Source organism: Lissotriton vulgaris, chromosome 6 (genome assembly GCF_964263255.1).
Source record: "Lissotriton vulgaris chromosome 6, aLisVul1.2, whole genome shotgun sequence".
Lineage (NCBI taxonomy): Eukaryota > Metazoa > Chordata > Amphibia > Caudata > Salamandridae > Lissotriton > Lissotriton vulgaris.
Genome location: NC_141694.1, coordinates 410,374,713 through 410,398,172, shown reverse-complemented (window position 1 = coordinate 410,398,172; position 23,460 = coordinate 410,374,713). Strand labels below are relative to the sequence as shown.

The window sequence follows — 23,460 nt, the reverse complement described above, 5'->3', positions numbered from 1 at the left end:
TGCCTAGTTAAGGATCCATCGCACCCGGCGCAAAATAAGTGAGGGAGGCAAAACAAAAGCCCTCATGCGCATATCTACATTTCTAGACAGAAACTCTTTTTGTTTGTGATAGCAGCGTTAAAATTAGAACGGATTTTGTCCCACATGTGGGGTAATGGGTTGTTACATGTGTGCCTCTTTTTACCTAAATGCAGTGCCCAGCTCTCAGATCTACTGACATCATGACACAACTTAATCACTGGGGCAGGGGATACTACTCTTCAGTGCAGAACTAGACCTCTCTTTAGCAAAATCAGCACCAGGTCTATGAATCTGTCACCAGCTTTCTTGGCCTTTGTTTTTATATAGGCCCAGGAGGCATGCTTTCGCTGGTTGCAATCCCTCCATGTCTAACAGTCTCAAGTTGCACAATCACCTCCCTCCAAAATACCTATACCGCTAAACAACTCCAGACCATTTGGTTATAATCTGAGTCAGCCCTACGCCATCTAAAACAGGCAATGTCGTTCCCGCCCCCATGCAAGACTAAGGCCCAGATTAACTAACAGTTTTGGTGTGGTTGTGCAACTTTTTTGACACAGCCACAATGCAGAATGCTAGTCAAGATTTATAGTGTCCTGAGAGGGCTGATTTGTGACTCCTTGCATGGCTTTGGAAAAAATGCATTGCCTTCTGCTGTGTTACGTTACATTGCTTTGGGTAGGTGGTACATGAGTTGAGCATTGGCGTTCCTAAGCATTTACTGATGTTGTTAGATGCAAAACCAGATTATCTAAAGGTAGTAAGCCCGGATTTGTGACAAAATGGTGTGCTTACCAGAGCGAGGCTAACAAGACGAAATCTCTTCATTTCGTCCCCTTCTTTCCTCTTTCCATGTGTGCTGCATTCTACAGCAGACATACAAAGAAGAATATGCCTCTAACGGTAGTTATTGTGCAGGAAGGTATCCCTGGCTGCTCAAACAAAAATTCTACCCGTTAAGCAAGCATGCTTGCACCAAGGCACAAGGGTGCCTGCGTTGGCGCTAGGCTGACTGATGTGCGCTTGAGCAATGGTGCATTTCTGCTCTCTCCTTTATAAGCAACACAGCACAGCACGTTGCCATGCTGCGCTGCGTGAAAGGCCTGGATTTACTCACCCAAGTCGTTTAGGTGTCAAGTAGATCACTTGTACCTAATGGAACTGGGTATGTTTGAGCCTGACATTCACAGAGGCCCAGATTTCCTAATGCTTTGCACTGGGATTAGGTTACTTTTGTATCAAACCAGACGGAAAGTATTACATTGAGATTTACTATCTATAGTTTCCCGAAGTAATGCTTTGATTTACTTTTCGTCCGAGGGGAATTCCATCCTTTAACATATTATAGGAAAAGAAGGAATATGGGTATAGCAGATCAAAAATAGGGAATACATGTCCCAGTATTTCTATACGAGTAAAATCATAAATTTGCTTAGACCCCTTAAGAAAGCCACCCTAAGTATGCCTCTTACAACCTCCCAGGATAACTACTAAAACGAACAATAGATTTTCCTTTAGTTGGAACGCTGACATTACACTTGTGCATTCTACTTCAACAGCAGTGGGAAATCGATGTTTGCTCTAAAGTGGCGTTTTCTCTCAGAATACATTTGTATAAACAAATCAGACACTAAGAAACTGGAGCTGGGCCTCAGTTATTAATGCAAGACAATACAAATATGTTTTCAAGCACTGTTTATTTCACTCACCTTTGTAAGTTATAGCGGAAAGTGACAATTTTGATTAAAAACATTCATATAAAACTTTTAGAATACAAATGTTATATATATATTTATGATTCATTTAGTAATAGCCATCTGCAGCATTTACATAGTTTTTTTCTAAAGATCGATACCAGGAATGTATCATATTTACTTATGTTTGCATAGGAATGTTGTTTGAATCTTAGGTCCACAGAACATGATTGCTTGTCAGTGTAATTAATGCCATGGTTTCAGTTCCCTGCATCTGGCTTCTATAGGAGCATAAAAACAAGTCTCAAGATCATGAAGAGGCTGCAAAAAAAAAAAAACAAGAAAAAAAACACGATTTAAAGATAATTGTCACCACCAAGATATGTAAGCTAAGCTTTTTGCAGGCACTAGTCGTAATTAACATTATTATAATAGTTTGCTACTTGTTAGAAATTGAGTTTTTGATTCGGGGGGGGGACCTTTCACAAGCAACAATCAAAATTCTTGTCAGGGTGAACCTCAAAAGTCACTGAATTAGCCTTTGCCTAACTCTCTGGAAACTTGGCACAAAAGCATAAGGTTTAACTTAGAGGCAATGTAAGAAGTGAAAACAACACACGATAAATACCAACCAATTTAGAAAATAGAGTAAAATGTAATAAATAATTTGACACAAAAACAATAAAAATGCAATCAGTTGAAGCAGAGTTAGGAATTGTTTAGAGTTCTTAGTAAAAACTGGCACCTAAAAGATCATAGCGCCAACCACGAACATCTAGCCGCAAGACCAAGGCAAAGTAAAAACTTATGGCCGACCGCGACAGAGAGCGGTTAAGATGCACAAAGTGAATTGGGCTTGGTCTAGGCTTACCTTCAGACTTTGAAGAGATTTTGAGGAAAAATGTCTGAGAAGGTAAAGTTCAGTGGGTAAGGCAGCCAGTGGTGTCTGAGGAGGTAGCGTCATCAGGTGGGCCGCTGGATGTAGTCACGGTGAAGATTTCTATATATTCGGATGTAGTCCCTTTTTTTGGAAGTCACAAATGTCCAGCAGGACTAAGCTGCTGGCTGAAGCCAAGGAGGGCTCCACTAGGCCGGATACCCCTCTGCGAGGAGCCACTAAATAGATGTTGCTGATGCGGAGAAGTATATAGAGGAAACTACGTCAGGCCGACCTGTAATGCACCCCGGATGGATCGGCGAGCAGTTAGGTCCTGGTCTACTCTAGTTTCTTAGAGCACTTTTTGGCTGAAATTGTTTTAAGTCCAAAGTTTTGGATTTTGGGCACCTTTGGCACCCCTTCCAAGGGTCCAGAACTGGGCGGGCACTACTTAGAGGGTAAGACTCACTTCAGGCAGGGTCTAGGTGGTTGGAGCTTTCTGCTTCTCTGTAGATCAGAACAGGAGGGAAGCCAGTCAATTAGCCCTTTGAGTCACTCTGGGAGACCTGAGTTCAAACAGCAAGGCAGTCTTCGGAGGATAAACAACACAACAGGCGTCAAGCAGCAGGGCAGTCCTCTGGGAACAGTAGGGCAGTCCTCTGAAGTGCAATGCAGACCTTCTGAGTGTCCTACTCAGGTCCAGGAATGAATCGAAGAATGGGTTTGAGGGTCCTATTTTCAAACCTGGTGTAAGCATTGAAGTTAAAGAAACTTCTAGAGTTTTCCTGCAACAGTTGGATCTGGAGTTTTCTTTCTCCCCAAAAGGCTCCAATAGGACTAAGCTGACAAAGGGCTAGTGTGAAATTCTTTGTGAGAGTGCTGAGGCAGCTCCTTTGAAATGTAGGTGGGACAGGGAACAGCCCTGCTCCACACATCCTGGCACGATGGTCCATCCTGCCAAAACCTAGTCCCTCTTTGTCTCACTGTCTGTGAGGAATATACAAATGCCAACTGCCACTCCAATCACAGTTGTGCGACTCAGGACACAAGCTGTGAGTATCAAATAGTTAGGACAAGAAAATACAAATTTTCTAAAAAAGGCATTTTCAGAAATGTGACTTAAAATCCGACTTGACCATTAAATAGGATTTTAAATTGCAATTCTTTAGAGAATCAACATGACCTGTCTACCTACTCTCAAACAAACATTCTCACTTATTAAATGTATTAAGGTATACCAATGTTAGCTGATGGGAGAGGTAGGCCTCTCAGTAGGGACAAACAAATGTAGGAGTTTTTCACTACCAGGACATGTAAAACTTAAAAATACATTTCCAACTTTTTTTTTTTTAAATACAATGCTCCCTGCCCTAGGGGCTGTTTAGGGTCTACCTTATGGGTGACATATGTATTAAAAAGAGAGGTTTTAGGCCTGGCAAAAGGGTTATTTTGCCTGGTTGGATTGGCAGTTTAAAGCTGCACATAGGAAGCAATGACAGGCCTGATACACGTTTTAAAGGGGTACTTAAGTGGGTGGCACAATAAGTGCTGCAGGTCCCATGCTAACATTTAATTTACAGGCCCTGGGTACGTTATACCACTTTCCTATGGACACTTGAGTAAATTAAATGTGCCACTCAGATGTAGGCCAATTGTACCCCGCTTCAAAATGTGAGCTCAACAATTTAGCACTGGTTAGCAGTGGTGAAGTGCACAAAGTCCTAAAACTAACAAAAACAAATTTCAGCAAAAACAGGAGGGGGATGGCAAAGTATTTGGGGGAAGAGCAGCCTTAGGCTGACAGGTCAAACACTACATAAAAATAAAGTATGGGTCACCATCATTATGGGGCTCAGCTGATGGACAAAAAGGCGTGTTTTCCAAAACAAGCAGGATAATCCATATGATAGTCTTTAATTATATCTACAATGATAAATACCCAGCTGCGTGCATCTATGTCTGGGCAGCTTTTAGAAGGGATTGCTTTTATCTTTTTAGGCCAGCATTAACCTTTTAAATTTGTCCTTTCATTGGAAGGCATTTAGAGGGCAAAGATCCAAAATAGGACAAAGGCCTCTGTCCTTTTTCGGTGCAAGTAAGTAGCGTGAATAACACCCGGTGCCCACTTCAGAGTCCGACACCGTCCCTATGGTCGAGAAGCAATGGCAGGGCAGAGCCCTACTGGGCAATCCGAAGAACCCATTTGTCAGACGTGAAGTTCTGCCACCTCTGTAGGGAGTGGCAGATCCTACCTCATATAGGGTCATTGTGGGCCACTAAGGGCATACTAAAGAGGGTTACAGGTTATTGCTGGCACTGAATACATGCACTGTCTCGGGTGGCTTGGGCTTGTTCTGCCTGGCCCATAGGCCCAGTCTTAAAAGGGTTGATACGCCTATGTGTGGGCAGCAGAGTTTAGTGCTGTCAATACGCCAAGTCTTTGGCATATCCCTGAAAAGGGAAAAACGGTTGTGAAGATTGCCAACTGGTGCAGAGAGACCCAAGGAGCATGCCGTGGCTCAACTCTTCTAAAAAAGCTCAAATACCAAGTCCCCATTTTCACCAAAAATATCCATTTGGGATGCCTGGACGTCCCCAGGGAAGCCTGTAGACCTAATTCACACAGTGCTGAAGCACTGCACTTATACCAGTTTCCTACCCTAAACAATCAGTGTTGTTTAGGCCTGTTGAATTACATATTTGGCCACATCCAGGGAATTTTCAATGGTTTGGGCCAAGGAAACCCTAAATCTTCTGGCATCACTGGTAAGATCTCACCAACCATGTCCCAGAGTGTGAAGGTCCCAAGAGACAGGTGGTATTGACCAACCTCAAGTTTGGCTGTCAAAAAACATTTTCAAAACAGTCTCCTTATGTGTGATATCTCTGTCTGGAGGACTATATGGAAAGGAGTTCGGATTCACTCTTGCTAGTGGATGCTTGGACCATCACACACTCCGGGGTTGGATGCGGGATTAAATAAATCAGGGTCGCCTGGAGCTGGTCTATGGTGAAGTTTGACTTCGCAATTGACAGGAGGTCCAGACCACGGTTTCGCCCAACTAGCCAATAGCATGTCAGTGAGGGCCACATTGAAAACCAGAAGAGTTTCAGTTGGTGCCTGACCAGGCTGAAGGACATCAGCAAGGATATTGAATCAAGAACTTTAGCAGCTCTCCTAATGGCCATGCGCTTTCCTCAGTTGCTGGTCCAGGGGAGAAACCCACACACTATTGGGTGAGGCACTTCCAAGTCCTCTTACCAGATGACATCTTCAAAGTGTGGGGTAAACTCATTGCCATCTCCCCCATCATCGTCTCGGACTCTAATCAGAGTATTGGCTGCACCACATCAGAATTAGGGCGCAACCTAACTCGGGGTCAAGAGAAAGTCTTCTAGGAGTCCGACACCACAATATATTGTGGATCCTCTTATCACACGGGCAGCAGTACCTGTGTCGACATTGAAAGTACTAGTGCAGATTTTGCTGCCAGATCTGAAGTCCGCAACAACGCCAGTGCAGAACCCAAAGCAGGTTCAAGGGGCACAGATGGTGTTGAGGAAAGATCTACTCACAGTAGCCCAATTGAAGACCCCTGCATATCCTTGGGGTTCGAAGACATGCCTGAGCGAGACTAAAGCATACTGAAGATACACAGCATAGCCTACCTAAAGGCTTCTATGTGCTGCGATGTTGCTCATGGACCCAGAAAGTTGGTGCATCAGTACCAGTTCTGTAATCTGCTCCTAGGTGGACCAGGAGGTAGACCAAGAGGCTCTGGTGAGCAAGAAAGCTGGGAAGGCAACAAGTCCTGCTCGGACCTTTTGGGTTTTTTTGGACCAGGATTTTCCCATAGACTACGACGCGATGAAGACCTGTTGCGGGAATGACTTCAGGGGCGAGCCTGCACTTGACTTCAACTGGGAGCAGGACCTGCATGGAATCCTGTGGCATTTCACCATGTAGAGCTTAACCTCACGTTCCCATATTGCCTTTAGGTGCATTAGGGCGCAGTTCTCGCAGGTCTTGCAGTAGTGCATCAAACACCAGAGGAAAAACCTCTTTGGGATTTTGGTCACCGACATTAATGTGCGAAAGTTAAAACCCTGTAGTTTTTTGAAGTGACATGTACGTTTGCACACTGGAAGAATATTTTAGAGAAAAATGCCCAGAAAAAATAGCTTCAAAAGAAGAGGGAAGCTCCGGATCCATACTTGAAGGCACAGAAAACAAGCACTGGCAAAACTAATAGCTCGCCCTAATGCCAGAGGTATTGGCTTTGCCAATGTCTTTTAGCCATGTTGTACAGAAGCGTGGATGTGCAGCATGGCTAAAAGTAAAGTTAGAAAAAAGTGTTATGATGCAGCCAGCACAGGCACATCATATTGGTTTTTTTTCTTCTGATCGGTGGGGGTGTGCAAGATGGATAACAGGAGGAAGAGAACGGGCAAGATGGCCAATGGTAGGAGGAGGTTAAGGAGGAAGGGAAAAGGAAAAAATGGAATATGGAGCGGCCAGCGTCATAGATTTTTGCATGTTATGGCAGGTGGAGGGTGGGGGGGGGAGGGGGAGCAACACGGAAAACAGGAGGGTGCGGCTGGGAAAGGCAACAGGGGTGTGGGGTATCAGAGGGGAAGATACAACAGAAGCATGAGGCAGGAGGGGAAGAAGCAACTGTAGCATTGTGGTGGGAAGGGAAAAAGTAACAGGAATTGGGGTAGTAGAGGAAGAATAGTACTACGGGGTAGAAGGGGGAAGAAGGAATAGTAACACGGGCTGGAAGGGGGAAAAGCAATAGGAGCACAGAAGGTGGGGAAGAAGAAGCAACAGACAAGAGAGGGATGAGAGGGGAAGAAGCAAATAAAGAAAATAGTAACTGTAAAATAAAGCAATCGGGTGTTTGTTAAGCGCAACTCCTCACCCGTAAGGGTCTCAAGGTGCTGGGGAGGGGGCGGGGGGGGAGGGGTGTCACAGGTTCCAGTCCATCAAGGAGGGGGGTCTGTCGAAGAACCAGGTTTTGAGGTTGCTTGCGAAGATGGGGAGCGTCGTTGTCTGTCCAAAGAGGAGCGGAAGGTCGTTCCAGGCTCTGGCTGCGCGTAAGGAAAAGGAGTGGCCTCCCGATCTGGTCTTTCTGGTGCAGGGGACCACGGCGTAGGAGAGCAGGGCTGATCGTAGGGTCCTTTGGGGTGCGTGGAAATTGAGTCGGCTGTTCAGGTATGTTGGACCAGTGTCGTGGAGAGCCTTGTGAGCGTGGGTTAGCATCTTGAAGGTGACTCTAGCTTCAATGGGGAGCCAGTGGAGTGTGCGCAGGTGCTTCGAGATGTGGAAGTGTCTTGACAGGTTGAGGACCAGTCTTGCGGCGGCATTTTGGATGTTCTGTAGATTGCGGGTGAAGTTTTTGTTTATTATGGCATAGAGTACGTTGCCGTAGTCAAGCCTGCTGGTGACCAGGGAGTGAGTGACGGTATTTCTGTGTTCGAGGGGGATCCATTTGAAGGTCTTACGTAGGAAGCGGAGGCAGGAGGACGAGACGGAGTTGATCTGGCGGTCCATTTTGAGCTCTGAGTCCAGGATGATTCCCAGGTTGCGTGCGTAGTCCGTGGGGGTGGGCGGGCTTCCGAGGGCAGGGGGCCACCAGGTGTCGTTCCAGGCGTCTGGGTTTGGGCCCATGATGAGTACTTCTGTTTTCTTGGTGTTTAGTTGTAGGCAGCTGTTTTTCATCCATTTGGCGATGGCTTCCATGCCTTCTCGAAAGTTGTGTCTGGCGGTCTTGGGTTCTTTGGATAGGGAGAGGATGAGTTGGGTGTCGTCTGCGTATGACAATGTTGAGTCCGTAGGTTCTGACGATGGGGGCAAGCGGAGCAATGTTGACGTTGAAGAGCGTAGGGCTGAGGGAGGCCCCTGGGGGACTCCGCAGGTGGTAGGTGTGGGTTACAAGAGGGACTGGGGGGGGGGAAGAGTCTGACCCGCTTTGTTCTGCCGGAGAGGAAGGAGCGGATTCAGTTGAGGGCCTTGCCTTGGATTCCTGCGTTGTGGAGTCTGCGTATTAGGGTGCGGTGAGAGACTTTGCCGAACGCCTCTGAGAGGTCGAGGAGGACGAGGGCTGCTGTTTCTCCTTTGTCCAGTAAGGTGCGGATGTCGTCTGTTGCAGCGAGGAGGGCGGTTTCCGTACTGTGGTTTTTTTCTGAAGCCGGATTAGGAGGAGAAGAGGATGTTGTGCTCTTCGATAAATGTGGTAGTTGGCTGTTGATAGGTTTCTCGATGACTTTCACTTCACTGGGAACGGGAGCAGGGAGATGGGCCTGTAGTTTTTGAGGTTGGTGGGGTCCGCCAAGGGTTCCTTTGGGGGAAGGGGGGGTTATCTGTGAGTTTTTTGCTGTTGTGTGCATGAGTGGAGATTCTGTCTTCAATCGCTTTTTTCCTTGTTTTTTATTGAGTTGGTGGTGGGCGTTGGTGGCGGCTCTGAAGTTGTTGTGGACTTCTGTGGATTTGGTGTTCCTCCAGGCCTTTTCAAAGCGGCGGCAAGTGCGTCTGGACTCTCGAGGTTCAGTGGTGAACCATCTAGCTTTCTTGGTGTGGGTGTTTTTCTAGTGTGTGATGGCGCTGTCGGAGATCCGTCTGTGCAGCGTTTGGGCTGCGATGTTGGGGTCATCATTTTCTGCGATGGTTGGGGTGGAGTTGCTGAGTGATCAGGGTAGCTGGTCATCGGTGATTCTGGTCTAGTTTCTTCGTGGGAGCAAGTGCTGGTATCTGTGTATGGTGGGTGTTCGGAAGGTGAAGTGGATACATCGATTGTCAGTCCATGGGAGTTCGGTGGTGTGGTTGAAGGTGATTGAGTTTCCTGTTGTGAAGAGGGGGGTCGAGGGTGTGTCCTGCTGAGTGTGTGGGTTCGGTCACGATCTGGCGGAGTCCAATGTTGTGGAGGTTGTCCAGGAGGGATATGGTGCTGGGGTCCAGTTGGTTGTCACGGTGGACATTGAGGTCTCCCAGTAGGGTGTAGTTGGTGGACACAAAGGCATGCGGGGAGATGAGGTCTGTGAAGGAGTTGGCGAAACGTCCGCGGGGTCCAGGGGGTCGGTAGTATAGGGTTCCTCGGAGGGTGGAGGTAGGGCTGGCCAGTATCTTGAAGTGAAGGTGTTCCGCCAGGGAGTGTGCTCAGACAGAGGGTGGGTTTGTGGACAATGGAGATTTCTCCCCCCGGGCGGGTGGGCAGTCCTTCCTGGAGATCTTGTATCCTTGGGAATGACTATGGTGATGTCCGGTCCCGAGGTGGTGTTGGTCCAGGTTTCGGTAAAGAATGCTGCATTCGGGGTGGTGCTGTCAAGGAGGTCCCAGATTTTGGCTGCTGCGTTTGTGGAGGGATTGGACATTGAGGAGGATGCATTGCAGGGTCTTCGCTTCGGTTGTGTTCTTGCGGGTGAGTTGCGCTGGGTCCTTGGTATTGGCGGTGCTGTAGGTTTGCCGGCAGCGGTGACAGCTGAAGAATCTGTGGGTGTCGGCTGGTGATGCTAGCATGCAGTTGCGGCCTGGGTCGAGAGCGTAGAGTGCCGCTGGGTCGTAGTGTTGGCGGTGCAGAGATCCAGGGTCCCTGGCGCTGGTAGCAGTCGGGGACAGATTTGCCTTTGGCACGCCGGCGGCAGAGCCGCCATTAAGTAGGGGTCCGGGAGGGCTTGACAGCAGGGAGGTGGGGAGGGGAGCTGGATTGGGCCGGTCGGAAGGGGGCGGCTAGAGGGCAGCAAAGGCAGGGAAAACGGGCTGAAAAAGGCAAGAGGAAAAAGGCAAAAAGAGAGAAGTGCAAATAAGGCAGCAAAAGTGCAAGAAAGAGTGGAGGAAAGACACAGGACACCGAAGGGGAGTGAAAGGGGGAGATTGAGATGAGGGTAAAAACGAGTGAAAAATGGAGGAAAGACACAGGAGAGTGAAGGGGAGACATAGAAGTGAGGGAAAAAAACAAGTGAAGGAGAGAAAAAGCAGAGCGAGAGAATGGAGATAGAGGTCCACTGGACCACCAGGGATGAGGCGCAGGTGAAACCTGTGGGTGGAGAAGGGCCTCGGACACCAACACTCAAGAGTGCGGGGGCTCGGGGGAAGGCCTCACTTAATGGTGGAGCTGCGAGGGAGGGAGGGCAATTTCACTGACAATGAGTCCGTGGTCTTGCTCGCCTGTCCCCGCAGCAGCCGCCATTAAGTAGGGGTCGCACTGGTCACTCTGGTTGCGGGGGGAGGAGGAGGGGGGGGTAGGGCCACGGCGGGACAAACGGGTGGGAAAACGAGCTGAAAAAGGAAAAAGGCAAAAGGAGAGAGAAAAGTGGAAATAAGGCAGCAAAAGTGCAAGGAAGAGTGGAGGAAAGACACAGAAGGAGAGTGAAGGGGAGATAGAAGTGAGGGGAAAAAACAAGTGAAAAAGGAGAGAAAAAGCTGAGCGAGAGCATGGAGACAGCGGTCCACTGGACCACCAGGGATGAGGTGCAGGTGGGCCTCGAACACCAACACTCGAGAGTCCAGGGGCTCGGGGGAAGGCCTCACTTAATGGTGGAGCTGCGAGGGAGGAAGAGCAATTTCACTGATAATGAGTCAGAGTATAAAATGTATTTATATAATGCTTACTTACCCCTGACCGGGGGGAGTAGGGGAAGACTACTTTAAGGAGGGGTAATCCATTTGGGAAGAGGGATTTGCAGGGTCAAATTCAGTAGGGAAGCTCTTGTGATTGGGTGTCTACTGGTCAGTGAAAGCATTGGATAAAATATGTGCCGTTGAACTTGCTACTTGCTGGGCACAAACAAGCTGTTACCCATGAGCATCAAAAACAGGTCAATTCGGAATCAGAATGAAGAACCTTTATTCGGTTTCAGGAGCAGCCGTATAATTACATAAATAGAATAAAAACAGGCATACATATCCAGCTTCTCCTTAGCATTTACCAGCACTAATGATGTAGCATAAAAGTTCATAAATACAATAAAAACAAACCGGCACGACCAGCTTATCTTTAAGCGGTTTACATACAGTGAACATATATCACATAAAGTGTTAGAGTGCAGCAAAAACAGGCAACATGTATCTTAGATCTCCTAATGTCTTAAACAAGTTAAAGGCATTCAGACTTAATGACACATACATCGTCAGTATAAAAACATAAAAGGTCAGGCAAAAAAGTAAGTTTTGTCAAAGCGCATTGTGCTACTGGAAATCACTTAAGCATGCAGGAAGAAACTTACATACAAGAAATTCTCATTGCCAGATAGCTGTCAAAGATGGTGATATGATTGAGGACATCGTCTAAAATTTCTATATTTCATAAGACTAAAAACATTTTAGTGAATCTTTACTAACAAAATTTTCATTTAGCATGGATTGAAGGGAGATATCATTGCAGGGGCATATTCTAGATTTGAGGTTATGCTGGTAGCCTGGCTGGAAAGAGAAGGTATTTGATCGTGTCGGCCCTTACACGAAACAATAACCAGAGTTCCTATCTCCCTCCAACATTCCACAGATAGCTAGTAGGGGAGTTCTCTGGGCTTAAGTGTAAATAGGCCGCAACAGTCTGTTTAGAGGTCTCAGTTTGAGGCCTTTGAGCTTGTGCCTGCGCTAACAGTAATGCTTGTACTTGCTTCTTTCCATGAGAGGCGTGTAATGCAGTATTGGAAAAGGCATAGCTTAGGCCAATGTCTTCAAATGATATCTTTACGTACACCAGCCATGGAATAGTGAGTGCACTGTCACAAGCTAAGCAGTCATTAATTATATCTCTTGTAAGAGGGGCTTCTGCTTTCCCGATGGGCAACCACAATAGGGGTGGTACGATATGGTCAATCAGATAACCTGACCCTGGGGGACAAATGAAATGCGTGGGGGGTCTGGGACCGACAGAATCTTTTTAAGAATTTTTTTCCCCTCTATTGGGAGGTCCGTAGAATCTGCAGTGCTCCAAATTTCTGCCTCATAAGATGCTACCGGGACACATTGAGAAGTGTATATATGGATCAGTGGGGCCATCATAGACAAGGCTGCACACCTCGCTCACCCCCCCCCCCCCATCCCCTCCCCGAGGGCGACACCGACCCCCCGGCACGTACGCCGCGAACACAGTCGGCCACGCTAATGAGGGCTCTCCACCACGTAATGGCCTGAACGCTGCTCTCAACACCACAGCCCTGACACAGCCCACACGAGTACACTTCCCCCCCCCCCCCTACTTCTGACCCCCTCTGCACATTCCCATGTTGAAGGTTTCGCATTCCTGTTCTTCCCAGCTACGGGAATACCCACTACCACATAGCGACAGACAGACACCCCTGGCTAAACACATGGCAAAGAACGCGGGAGCGGGTGGCACCCACCGAAAATGTCGCAGGGGCGACACATATGTTTGCCACACATGTCGTGCAACAAGCGGACAGCTGGTAGGACGCCACCGCTAACTGACCCTGTTCACCACCCGCCTTACGACTAACCACACGGGACAGCCGCAGCTCTCTCACTACACTGATGCGCTCCTAGCACACGCATAAGCAAGTTGGAGAGACATTGATGCCGCATGCACCGTAGGTGCAGGGAGCTGCACTGACACCGTAGGCACACTGGGACGTACCGATGTGCACGGTACAGTTTATTTTTGTTGAAAAGTTATTGGTTCAATTATAAATAAAATGTAAAATGAGACGTCATTTACAGTGATGGCCGAGTGCTAAAAGCGCATGTTATATATAATTTACTCGTGGCACGACACGCCGGACAGTAAACAGACCTATGCATAATGCCCTCCCCTGTAAACATCTGCCTCGACAATGCACAGATTTTTTTTTTTGCAGCCGGCCCGCAGGGTTGTAGGCTTTGCTATATGTACTGCACTTTTTGACCAATAATAAACGTCTTAAAAAAAAATAAATGGATCAGTGGGGCGAGTGCTCTGCCACCTGGTGGGGATGGGAGACTAAGGAATGAGCCTACTGCCCTGGATATCTCTGCCCCACATTACATTATGCTTGGAAACCATGAGCCAGCTGCACTTAAAGTTACCCCAAACACGGAAAAGTGTTGTTAACGATTAGAGCCAACTAGAACACTTGGGAGGCGAGTGCACTTAGGGCCACACGCCATTATGAGTGATTTTGTGAAAGATCAAGAGTGGTCTTAAATTCCACAAAGGAGTGAACTAACCAGAGCAGGGCTTTGGGTGTGCGGGCAAAACCGGTCCATTCATTATAGATTAAAAGCACAAATTAGACAACTGCTCATTTAAAAACACAGAATTGTGCACTTTACAAGTTACATAAACACAATTTGAAAACAATCAGCTATACGTGTAGAATATGATGCTCGTCCTAAGTCAGAATTTAATTACTATTTTGTTAACAGGGGCCACAAAATGCGATACAGCTGAGCAGCAGGCAATCTCACATTGAGCATCCACAGAATGGCGCAACGCAGCGGGCCTCTGGGAAAAGACAATATTTAAGTGGAAACTGAAGGGGGAAGACCAGCTTCTCAGACTTAAATAAATGTATGATTCCTATCACAGTGCCCTTTGAAACAGGCTACACAAGCAGTTGTAATATTAACTGCTACACAAACTGTACTGGAAGGGGGCGGGAGTTAAAGAAACTCGATTACCGTGCAAGAGATAGAAAAAAAACTAAACAATGCCGGCAGCCATGCACGTACCCTGAAGACATTCAAAATTGATAGGTAACTAGAACATGCACAAATTGCTTAGCAATTATCCACTTCCCTGGGGCCTGAGTCACTGCCATTCTGTCCAGGGAGTATCCAAAGACACGGTGCATATATCCGCACTATAGCTCTTTTGCTACATGAACAATACCTTTAACAGAGCCTGCACACGTTGTAAACAAAGTATCCTCTAATACAGTTGTAAGTAAAGGTGGAAGTGAAGACAGCACGCTATGGACAATTAGGAACCAGCAAAGGAAAATAACAAGGAAATCAATGAATGGTAATAAATGGGCAGGCTACAAGCCACTTATAGTTAGCAATACCCTTCATAGTGATAGATCATGCGCTGTTGCAGGCGAGACCTAAAAAGGAACTGACATCAGCACACATGATAAGCAGCTCTCTCATCTCTCCCTGGACGGAAAGAAGATGTTGAGGAGTCGCACATCACTACCTACAGACGCATAGGAGCACTGCTTTTTGAGGTTGCAGATCCAGTCTGGCACCTGGGGAATATTCACAAGGCAAGGGACTCTGCAGGTAGAAGTATCCATTAGAAATAGTGGTGCTCGTTTTTGGAACACCAGTCTTCCCAAGACACTGGGGGTGGTAAGCACTGGGAGAGGTGGGGTGAGCACACAGGCCTGGAACAGTGACTAATGTCGACCCCTAACCCCCCCCCCCCTCATGCCCTTGGTGGTTGGGTTAGGAAGAGTGAGGGGGCCGCCTCCTTTGCCTCCCGTCGTATGTGGACACATGTAGTCAAATCAGAAATAGCCATTGCTTGGGTTGATCAAAATGTGGTGACACTTCAAACACATTTTTTTATATTTGAGGTTTTGTATACCATTTCTGTTCAAACCTGCCTTATCCCAGTTGCCATAACCGGAGTAATCCAAAGAATGAAGGAAGAATTGATGGAAGCTTATTGGATCAAAATGCGTAGACACTCATCCTCAAACAGGAGGCCCATGTGGGCCGAGATGGAAAGTGGGCAGTAACTTCTCTTACATAACGAGGATCTTTAACAAGGGCACAGTAGGACATAGTCAACATGGTCCTCGAAAGAAGTCTCAGAGTTAATGAGAAATGTATACGTCCCACAGACCTTACCTCTTATACTGCCTTCATCACCGCCTATTAATTGCCCTTGTTTTTGGACATGCATAATAAGAACACCTTTCCAATAAGCGAAGTACAACTAAAACAGGACAAAGAATGGATGAATGAATTTATAAAGTGTGAAAAACTGCCTCCAGGAGAATTCAGGTGCTTAGAGAACAGTGCTCGATACTGGACCGGAAGGACTAGGTCAGATTACTGTAATGTTAGTACTCTGTGAAGAATCAGGTTTTCAACTTTTTGCGAAGGGACTCTCCTTATGGCACGTGGGAAAGATCAGGTGGGAGTTTGTTTCACAGGTGTGATGTGTTCAATGCAAAGGATCGTCCTCATTTCCTAATTCGGGCAATGTTATAAAACCCCTGCTCAGTGAAGGATTGCTACGGGACTTGCAGGTCCTATGCAAGCAAGGCACTAGAAAGCCTGTGGCTAGCAATAAGTGCTTGGACGCACTTCTTTCATTTTATTTGTCTGGCTATAATCCAAGTAGGTCACAGTTTCCAGAGTCTCCACACAATAGACAAATAGCAAAACAAGGAAACCAAGGAAAAGTCTCTGGGGTCAAGCTTCTGTGGGTTTGAGCCTTCTCGTAAGGTCTTCGTCAGGTAGAAAACCTTCTAGAACTCATCCGTCCTCATAAAGCACTCAGGTGGCCCAGAAATATAAAAAAGAAAAAGATCAAGAACTGGTCAGTCCTACTGTTTAGAGCCCAACTTTTACACCCTTCCCCTGTGCAGGCCGTCACCAGTGTGCGAGGGAAAACGGAGTGAGGAATTACTCATTGGCCGTTCCCTCAGTCATGCAGTATCCACCTTCAAACCCCTGTCTGTTAATTTCCTCCAATATCTTAACAAAGGCACTTGTCTGGGGCTACGGTCCTCCAGGATCGTAGCAAGGGGTATCACGGCGTCCTGGCTTCCTCTTGGACATCTGGATACACAGGCATCTTGAGTTGGGAAAGTCTCGGTCTCCTTGTTTGTTTCTTCGTCCTCAGGGCTCCTTGGTGTGTTCTCCTGGGCTCCTCCCTCGGATGGTTCTCCTCTCCGGGAGTATTCCGCTTCCTCCGTCCGTCGCCCTTCCTGGCGTTCTTGTCCCCCGAGCACGTGGTCACAGCAGCTCCTTGCTCTAACAGGCCACCCTTACGCCCATGCCGTCTTCTTTTTCTCCTCGTTCGCCGCCTCTCCGGGTGACATCTCGTAGCGGCAGGTGTCTCTCGACCGCCAACTTCCTCGTTTGGCGGTCGAGGGCTGGGCGCCATCTTGGAGTTCCTGGCTACCGGGTGCTCCATATCACAGGCAAGTTTGGGAATCTGAATGTAGTTAGCGGAGGAAGATTTAAGTGTCTGTATGGGGCAATTCCTTCTACTCCGTTCCCTGATTTAAGAGAGTTCTCTTATGAGAAGCTCTACGAGTTATAACTAAGCTTTAAGTGCTCTTTTCTTGACTGAAACCACTAAAGGTCCTTTAGATCTTTGGAAATAAACTGCCTAGTGGAGATAGTGAGGATTAGTCTACTCACTGTATTCTGAATTAGTTGAAGATGGTGGATCAAACCTTTGTGAGCCCTAGCTAAAGGAAGATCGTATCATCAGGCCTAGTAGCGATGATCACATAGACAGTAAATATACCTGTTTTAATGGTAAGGATATCAATTTTTTGAGTGCGGAAATTTGGGATATAAGAGACCAATCAGCATCAAATTTCACTCCCACATTTATGACAACATTTGATAGTGGTTGAGCCAGGCCTTGTTCCTATGGCCACCAAGCCTGAGACCAAACAGAATTCGGGATGTGAAAATTAGGATTTCAATTTTATTGGTATTCAAATCAAGACAGGTGCCTCTTATCTACATCACAATACAGAAAGACAAGCGTTGAAAAGGTTCTGAACCAGTGTAGAAATGTCTGCAATCAGGACGATCAGCTGTGTGTCGTCTGCCTAATAATTCCCAGTCCAAAGGACAATCAAATCGGCAAGGGAAGCCATAGACCAGTTTAAAAGGGTGGGGCACAGTGATGAGCCCTGAAGCACCCCGTACTTCTGACCAGATGCAGAGGAGGAGAATGAGGAAAGACTGTTTGACAACGGTTAGAAAGAAATGAATGTAACTATCGGAGTACCAGATAACAGACACCCAGCTCCCTGCATCTGTGAAGTAATACAGTGTGTGATACTGTATCAGCAGGACTGAGAGGCATGTAGTGTAGTAAGGATTGTGATTCCAAATAGACAGCGGAACATTAATCAAGGTTTCCATTATCTCAGAGGCTGTATGATGCCGGGAAATAGGCCTGAAATTAAAGACATTAGGGTCAACTGAAGGTCTCTTTAGCAATGGTCAGACCGGAGCCTATTCCCAGGACTGCAATACCATGGCTGTCCGAACACAAGTGTTGAAAACTTCATTACGGACTAGGACTGGTTTAACAAAGTTGATTACCAATTTCAGGCTATGAAGGGGCATGGATAGGGGCGTGGCTTGAGTGGTCAACATGGTTGACGGCCTTTTAGCAGGCTCCTTTGCTCATTTCGCTTATCCTGTTTTTATCTTGCCTGGTACCCACCATCGCCATTTGTAGACTTGCCAACCGCACTCCCCGTCACTCCATGCCAACAAGGAGAGAGCAGACAAGGTGCAGGTGTGGCAGGTTGCTGAGTCCTAGGGACCAAGTTCGCGACCCATGAGGTGTGGACACCGGAGTGGCGCCCCGGGAGCCACAGATAGTGGCCACAGATGGTACCTCTCTAAGGTAGACGCACCCAGCGATCCTGGGGAGTGGCTGAGTGCAGTGACCTGAGATCGCATGAAACCCAGAGAGCCCCCCCCCCCTATATGCACTAGTCCTAAAACTGGTGGGCCTCCCCCATGGAAAACCAATCACCTTTTTTACCGCTGCCCAAGGCAGGGCTTACTACAGTGGGGGTTATTTTCTGCAGGGAGTCCTCATTCCCTCATAGGAATTGGTTTAGGACTTTAAACATAGCCTACCTCTTTTCTGGCATTTGGTGAAGCACAGCTTTGCTTAATGCTCGGATAACTTTAGGGTTTATCTGAGAGCACTTGCCTCTGGACTTTGAGATGTGCTTAGAACCTAAGCACCAAAAGCAGGCAGATACATGACCAACATCTGTTTCGGAAGTTTAAAGCCTTTGTCGGGGAGTGTCGTAAGTTTTAAGTAGTTTCTGAAAATCGATGAAAGGTTTTGGACCGGAGCTTTGGATCAGCGTCAAAGGGCACAAAAAAAAGTAAATTACCCCAGCGTGTAGGGAGGGTGTCTATATCGGACTCCGTGTCAACACTTCTAGCGGGGAGTTTAGGCTACTCCAGTGTCCAATGGCACGCCTTCTAGTGAGTGGGAGCTGTTGAAGGAAATGTTTTCGTATTGAGTCTGGTGCCATGCGGGGTAGGGGGGAGAATTCAAAAGTTGAGGAATCTGTGGCATCCCTCAGAATAAAAAAAGGTTTTTGTAATTTGTTTAAAAAAAAAATACAAATGGTCCCTGCGTGAAAACTCTCAAGAAAGGTCATTAAGCTCAGTGTCTACAGAGGAGATATGAAATCCTTAACCCAAGAGGAGGGTAAGCAAGAAGTGCCTAGGGCATAAAATAATGAAAGACTGTTGGTATTGGAAGAGATGGAAACGCAACAAAGTGTGAAATAGTCCTAACCTCAACAAAAGGATATGTTACCCAACACGTTTTAGTAGAAGTAAGAACACAATTAAGAAGCGCAACAAGGAATGTAAAAAGTAAAAAACAAAAACTTAAAACACATATAACAAGATCAATGACAAAAAAACGAACTAAAAGGGAAAATAAAAGATAAAGGAATAATTGATGTGTGGGAATTTAAACTTGAGCGCGTGCTTTAAGGTTGAAGTCAAAGCTAGTGGTCCGCTTTCCTGAAGCTGAAGAAAAAACGCATTGAACCAATACAGGCTTAGGCTCTTGTTTTGTTTAGCTAAACCAGAAAATGGGTTACAAGGAAATGTGATGGGACTCCTTACATGAATTCTGAATATCAACAGCAAAGTTAGAAGAACATGTTTAAATGAAGCAAGTTTCACTGTTCCACTGAATTGTACGTTTTTACGGAATGAGGGATACCTAGCAAGCTAGATGGGCTTTGAATTCCTATAACAGTGATACCACAGCATGGCAGGTATTCTTAAAGTGGTATGGGCTTCAGGGTCAGTGAATCTTCTCCAAAGTGCCCCTGTTGAAGGGTGCCCCAGCCAGGACACATTGCGCGGAGTGCTGCAGCACCTTCAGTAAGTGCTCTGATACAAGCAAATGCTTTAGCACTTTAAGATATAATAAAACACGGTCTGTTTAGGACCAATAAAGTAAGACAGAACACTTCTAACTATCGTATTTTTCTTCTCTGTCAATTTCTTTGGGGGCAGATTTAAAAAATAAATAAATAATGCCCATGTCCTAGCAGATAGACTTTGGTCCTTTTGTCTCCATTCCTTTAGGAACCGCAGCCACCTTTCCAGTATCCAACTTTTTATGCAACCATACCTCTCTGCCTCCACTTTGGAAGTATTTGGAGAACAATGTTTTCAGTTTTAACGACTGAATGGAATTTGCAAACCCCCTTAACTTCCATAGATACTTTCAATGAGGTGAATCTAATGATTCATTTTTTTTTCCTTTTTGCCAGTTATTTGACTTTCTTCCTCCTCTGTCAGCGTTGCAGGGAAAGGGAGTGCTTGGCTTTTGATTCTAACCCCATAGCATGTCTAAAAGGAAGCACAGTCTAGCTGGCGGTACATTTTATCAAAACGACAAGTCAAGACATGCACAGAAGGGTCAAGAAACTGTTAGCAAGTGCTGCCACATCATAAATATAAGTTTAGGGCCCGCCAAGTGCTCTGCAAGCGAACGCACACCTAGTAATCTAGAGTTGATCTGAAAGTTACAACTGGTGAACAGAGAAATACAGAACAACCCAGCTAGTCCATTCCCATCTAATATACAGGAAAATTATTTAGGTACCAAAATAGTTATGACAAAAAGAACAAGCAAAATTATGTCCTTTATGAAACTCATGGAGAGTTGAAATGAAGTCCTCGACAAAGGAATAGTGGAAACAAGCATTACAAAAGCAATAGGTCTCGATTTGTGTTGAGTTGGAGTTATTGGCTTTATAAATGTCAATGTTTGTTACCTACCCATGTTGCAGGGTGCAGTACTATATGTCGCCAAAAGAGGTCCAATGGGACCTATTCTAGCAACACGTGGTACAGCACCCTGCAACATGGGTAGGTAAAAAAACATTGACATTTAAAACTCCTATAAATCTAACACTAACAAATGCAAGACCTTTTGCAGTTGAAATGCTTGATTATGTCTGAAAGAAATTTGATTATTGTATGGATTAGGCAAGACCTCCACTGGCTTAATTGAGGCCAGATTACAATTCAAAACGTACTGAAATGGGTTTCTAAGCAAGGCACCTTGGACCTGCACGGACACTGTAGAATGTAAGGAATGACCTTGGGAGACAGAAGGAGCCACAGCAGAAATGAGTGCTCCTGTGAAGTATTTTAGGGGATAACGAGAGGGTAGGAAGAGAGAGGAGCCGCAGCTAACTTAGATAGATAGGGCAAATGTTGGTGTGTGGGCAGAGGCACCCCCATTGTTTAAATTGGAAAAAAAATGTTGAGTTGGCCGAACCACGCACAACAAGACGTGCGGCCGCCATTATTTAATATGGAAAGAAAAAACACAGAGTTAGATGAGCCGCGCACAACAAGACACGAGGCAGTCATTATTTAAGTTTATTCTTTTAAACGAGTTGGGTGAGCCACCCACAGCAAGATGCGCGCCACCATTATTTAAGATCGCGCGCAGCCTACAAACTGTAATGAGGTTAGAAAATTACTTAACTGATTAACAAAATAGTGCCCAGTAACAGTAAATAAAACATACTGAGTAACAACACGTGTAGAATGGGAGGTAACAACAGAAGTGAGGGAGGTACTAAGGAGGGACTAATAAGCCTATTAAATCAAAAAACACCATTTACAAAGAACAGGGACTGAAGCCAATTAAAAAGACAGGCAGAAAGTGGGCAGAGTTTCATCTTCCTCTTGAATACTGCATGTCTCGAAGAGATAGCGCAAGCGCTGCCTAGGCGAGACCGAAAAAGATACAAAATAGGAGGAATAGACAATAAGCAGTAAGTATGCAACATAGGAGGGGTTTTGTTACAACTATAGTACTGCCTATCCCGTCAGACTAAGGGCAAATCAGCAATCTGTAATCTAGACAAGGACTTTCCAGGGCTGATGGTAAAATGGGTGACTTGTGTGTTTTTATTAATCCAAATTAACAGTTAAGAGAAAATGGTGGTCCAACACAAGGCTTTCTACTTAAGTTGGTTTAGACAGCTGTACGTTTAAAACAGATTTGCTGCACTTTCCATTAAAAAGGCAATGCAGACATTAAAGAAGATCTGTCAGCTCTTTACCTGTGCTTGATCCATGGCAGCCAATGACACCTCGTGCATCTGTCTGTTCCACATGATTCACTTATAACTATTTGAGGAGCTTTAAATGCAACATTTAAGACGGATAATTACGCAAGAAACTCACCTTAAGCCAGCCACGATTCCAGCAGGCATCACTTTCCTTGACCTCCGGTACCTCACCCCCATCACAATGGCCATGATGAACGCAACAACTGTGAAAGAGAATAACAGCCATCATCAATTACTGTATTTTAGTCCTTTTACATATGCACAGTACAACCTACAATGTTACTGAATGACATTTAATTATCAAAAGTAACTGCCAAAAGTATGTGCCAATTGATGCAGGAAAACCTTTCCAAGTCACATTTCCCATTCAGTAATGCCAGCTAGTTTCCTGGGAATGAAAGGTGTGGTTTTGAATAAGAAAGAATCATACACATTATGTTTGCCACAACAGATTTGTCGTTCAGCTGACCAGGCCAATATTTAGCATTCCAACCCAAAACATTATCAGGAGTATAAATATTAGCATAGTACTCCATGTCCTGTTGATGCTGGCTTATGCAGTCGTCTCCTAAAATCTCTGCTATAGTTTCCAGTCTTTGATCGCCTACCAAGTTTCAGAGAATCCAAGGATGGCCATCAAGTTATAGGTTATTAGGTAGACCGATAACAACCATAATAAGTATCTTCATGTCGAAGGCTGAATCCTATTCCAAACTAAAGAGTACCATGACATCTACTGGCAGGTTCAAAAATGGCAGCCGTACCAAGGAGTAAGCATGTAGCATGGGGGCCACCACCGATTGTTCCCTTCAAGCAGATGCATACCCTCGCCAGCACCCTCATGAAAAGTGCAATAATCTGACTGATGGCAGAGGGGATGGTGAACGGGTCTTGTGAATAGAAGCATTGGACTAGGAATAACGAGCCACATATTTCCTGTTCCGCTAAACTTGACATCCACTGGGGAGCTTCACTGACAAGGAGAACACAGCTGGGGAGGAGGAGAAAGGCGACATCACGCAAAAAATGCCTTTAAGTAACCACATTACTCAAGAATTCTTTGTCGAATTGTTCCTGGTAAAGAAGTATCAAAGGGATAGGGCCTGCTGCTGAAGGTGTGCGCAGTAAATGACGGAGGCACCCTGCAGACGTTTCTGACAACCAAATGGCAGGAGAACACACATGAAGGAGAACACACATGAAGCTGCCTTTGTATTTAGAGGAAGTAAACACCCATGCATGGAGCAGCCTCCTAACTGTGGTAACATATGGAGAGTACCAGTTAGAAAAATCATGATTGTTTCATTGGGGGTAGAACAAGACTTCCATCAGTTTGTACAATTAAGCATCTCCTGACTCCAAATCTCTTTTTCATACGTTGCTTTGGACTCTTGATTCAGCCATGTCTTTTGAAATAAGCATTGGCAAAGCCAGTAGGTCTCACCTATTCAAGAGCTGTTGGCTGCTGTTCAGCATGGCTAAAAGTGGTGGAGTGGAGTAACGTATAGTGGCATAGACTGGAGTGTCGCAGAGCGAGTGTCAGAGCGGAGCAGATTTTTTTCAAGGGGGATGGCA

The 23,460-nt window shown here is 46.0% G+C and overlaps 1 protein-coding gene across 2 annotated transcripts in view; it reads right to left on the bottom strand.

Moving 5' to 3' along the window:
- Positions 1-1,701: 1,701 nt before the first annotated feature.
- The window catches only part of TMEM14A (transmembrane protein 14A), a 110,816-nt gene continuing 89,057 nt past the window's right edge, over positions 1,702-23,460 (bottom strand). For both annotated transcript variants that reach the window (XM_086926421.1, XM_086926420.1), the window contains exons 4-5: positions 22,001-22,088; positions 1,702-2,036 (exon numbers count right to left, since the gene is read on the bottom strand). In XM_086926421.1, the coding sequence (XP_086782547.1) occupies positions 1,997-2,036; positions 22,001-22,088 (128 nt within the window). In that variant the 3' untranslated portion in view covers positions 1,702-1,996. The remainder of the gene's footprint in view (positions 2,037-22,000; positions 22,089-23,460) is intronic.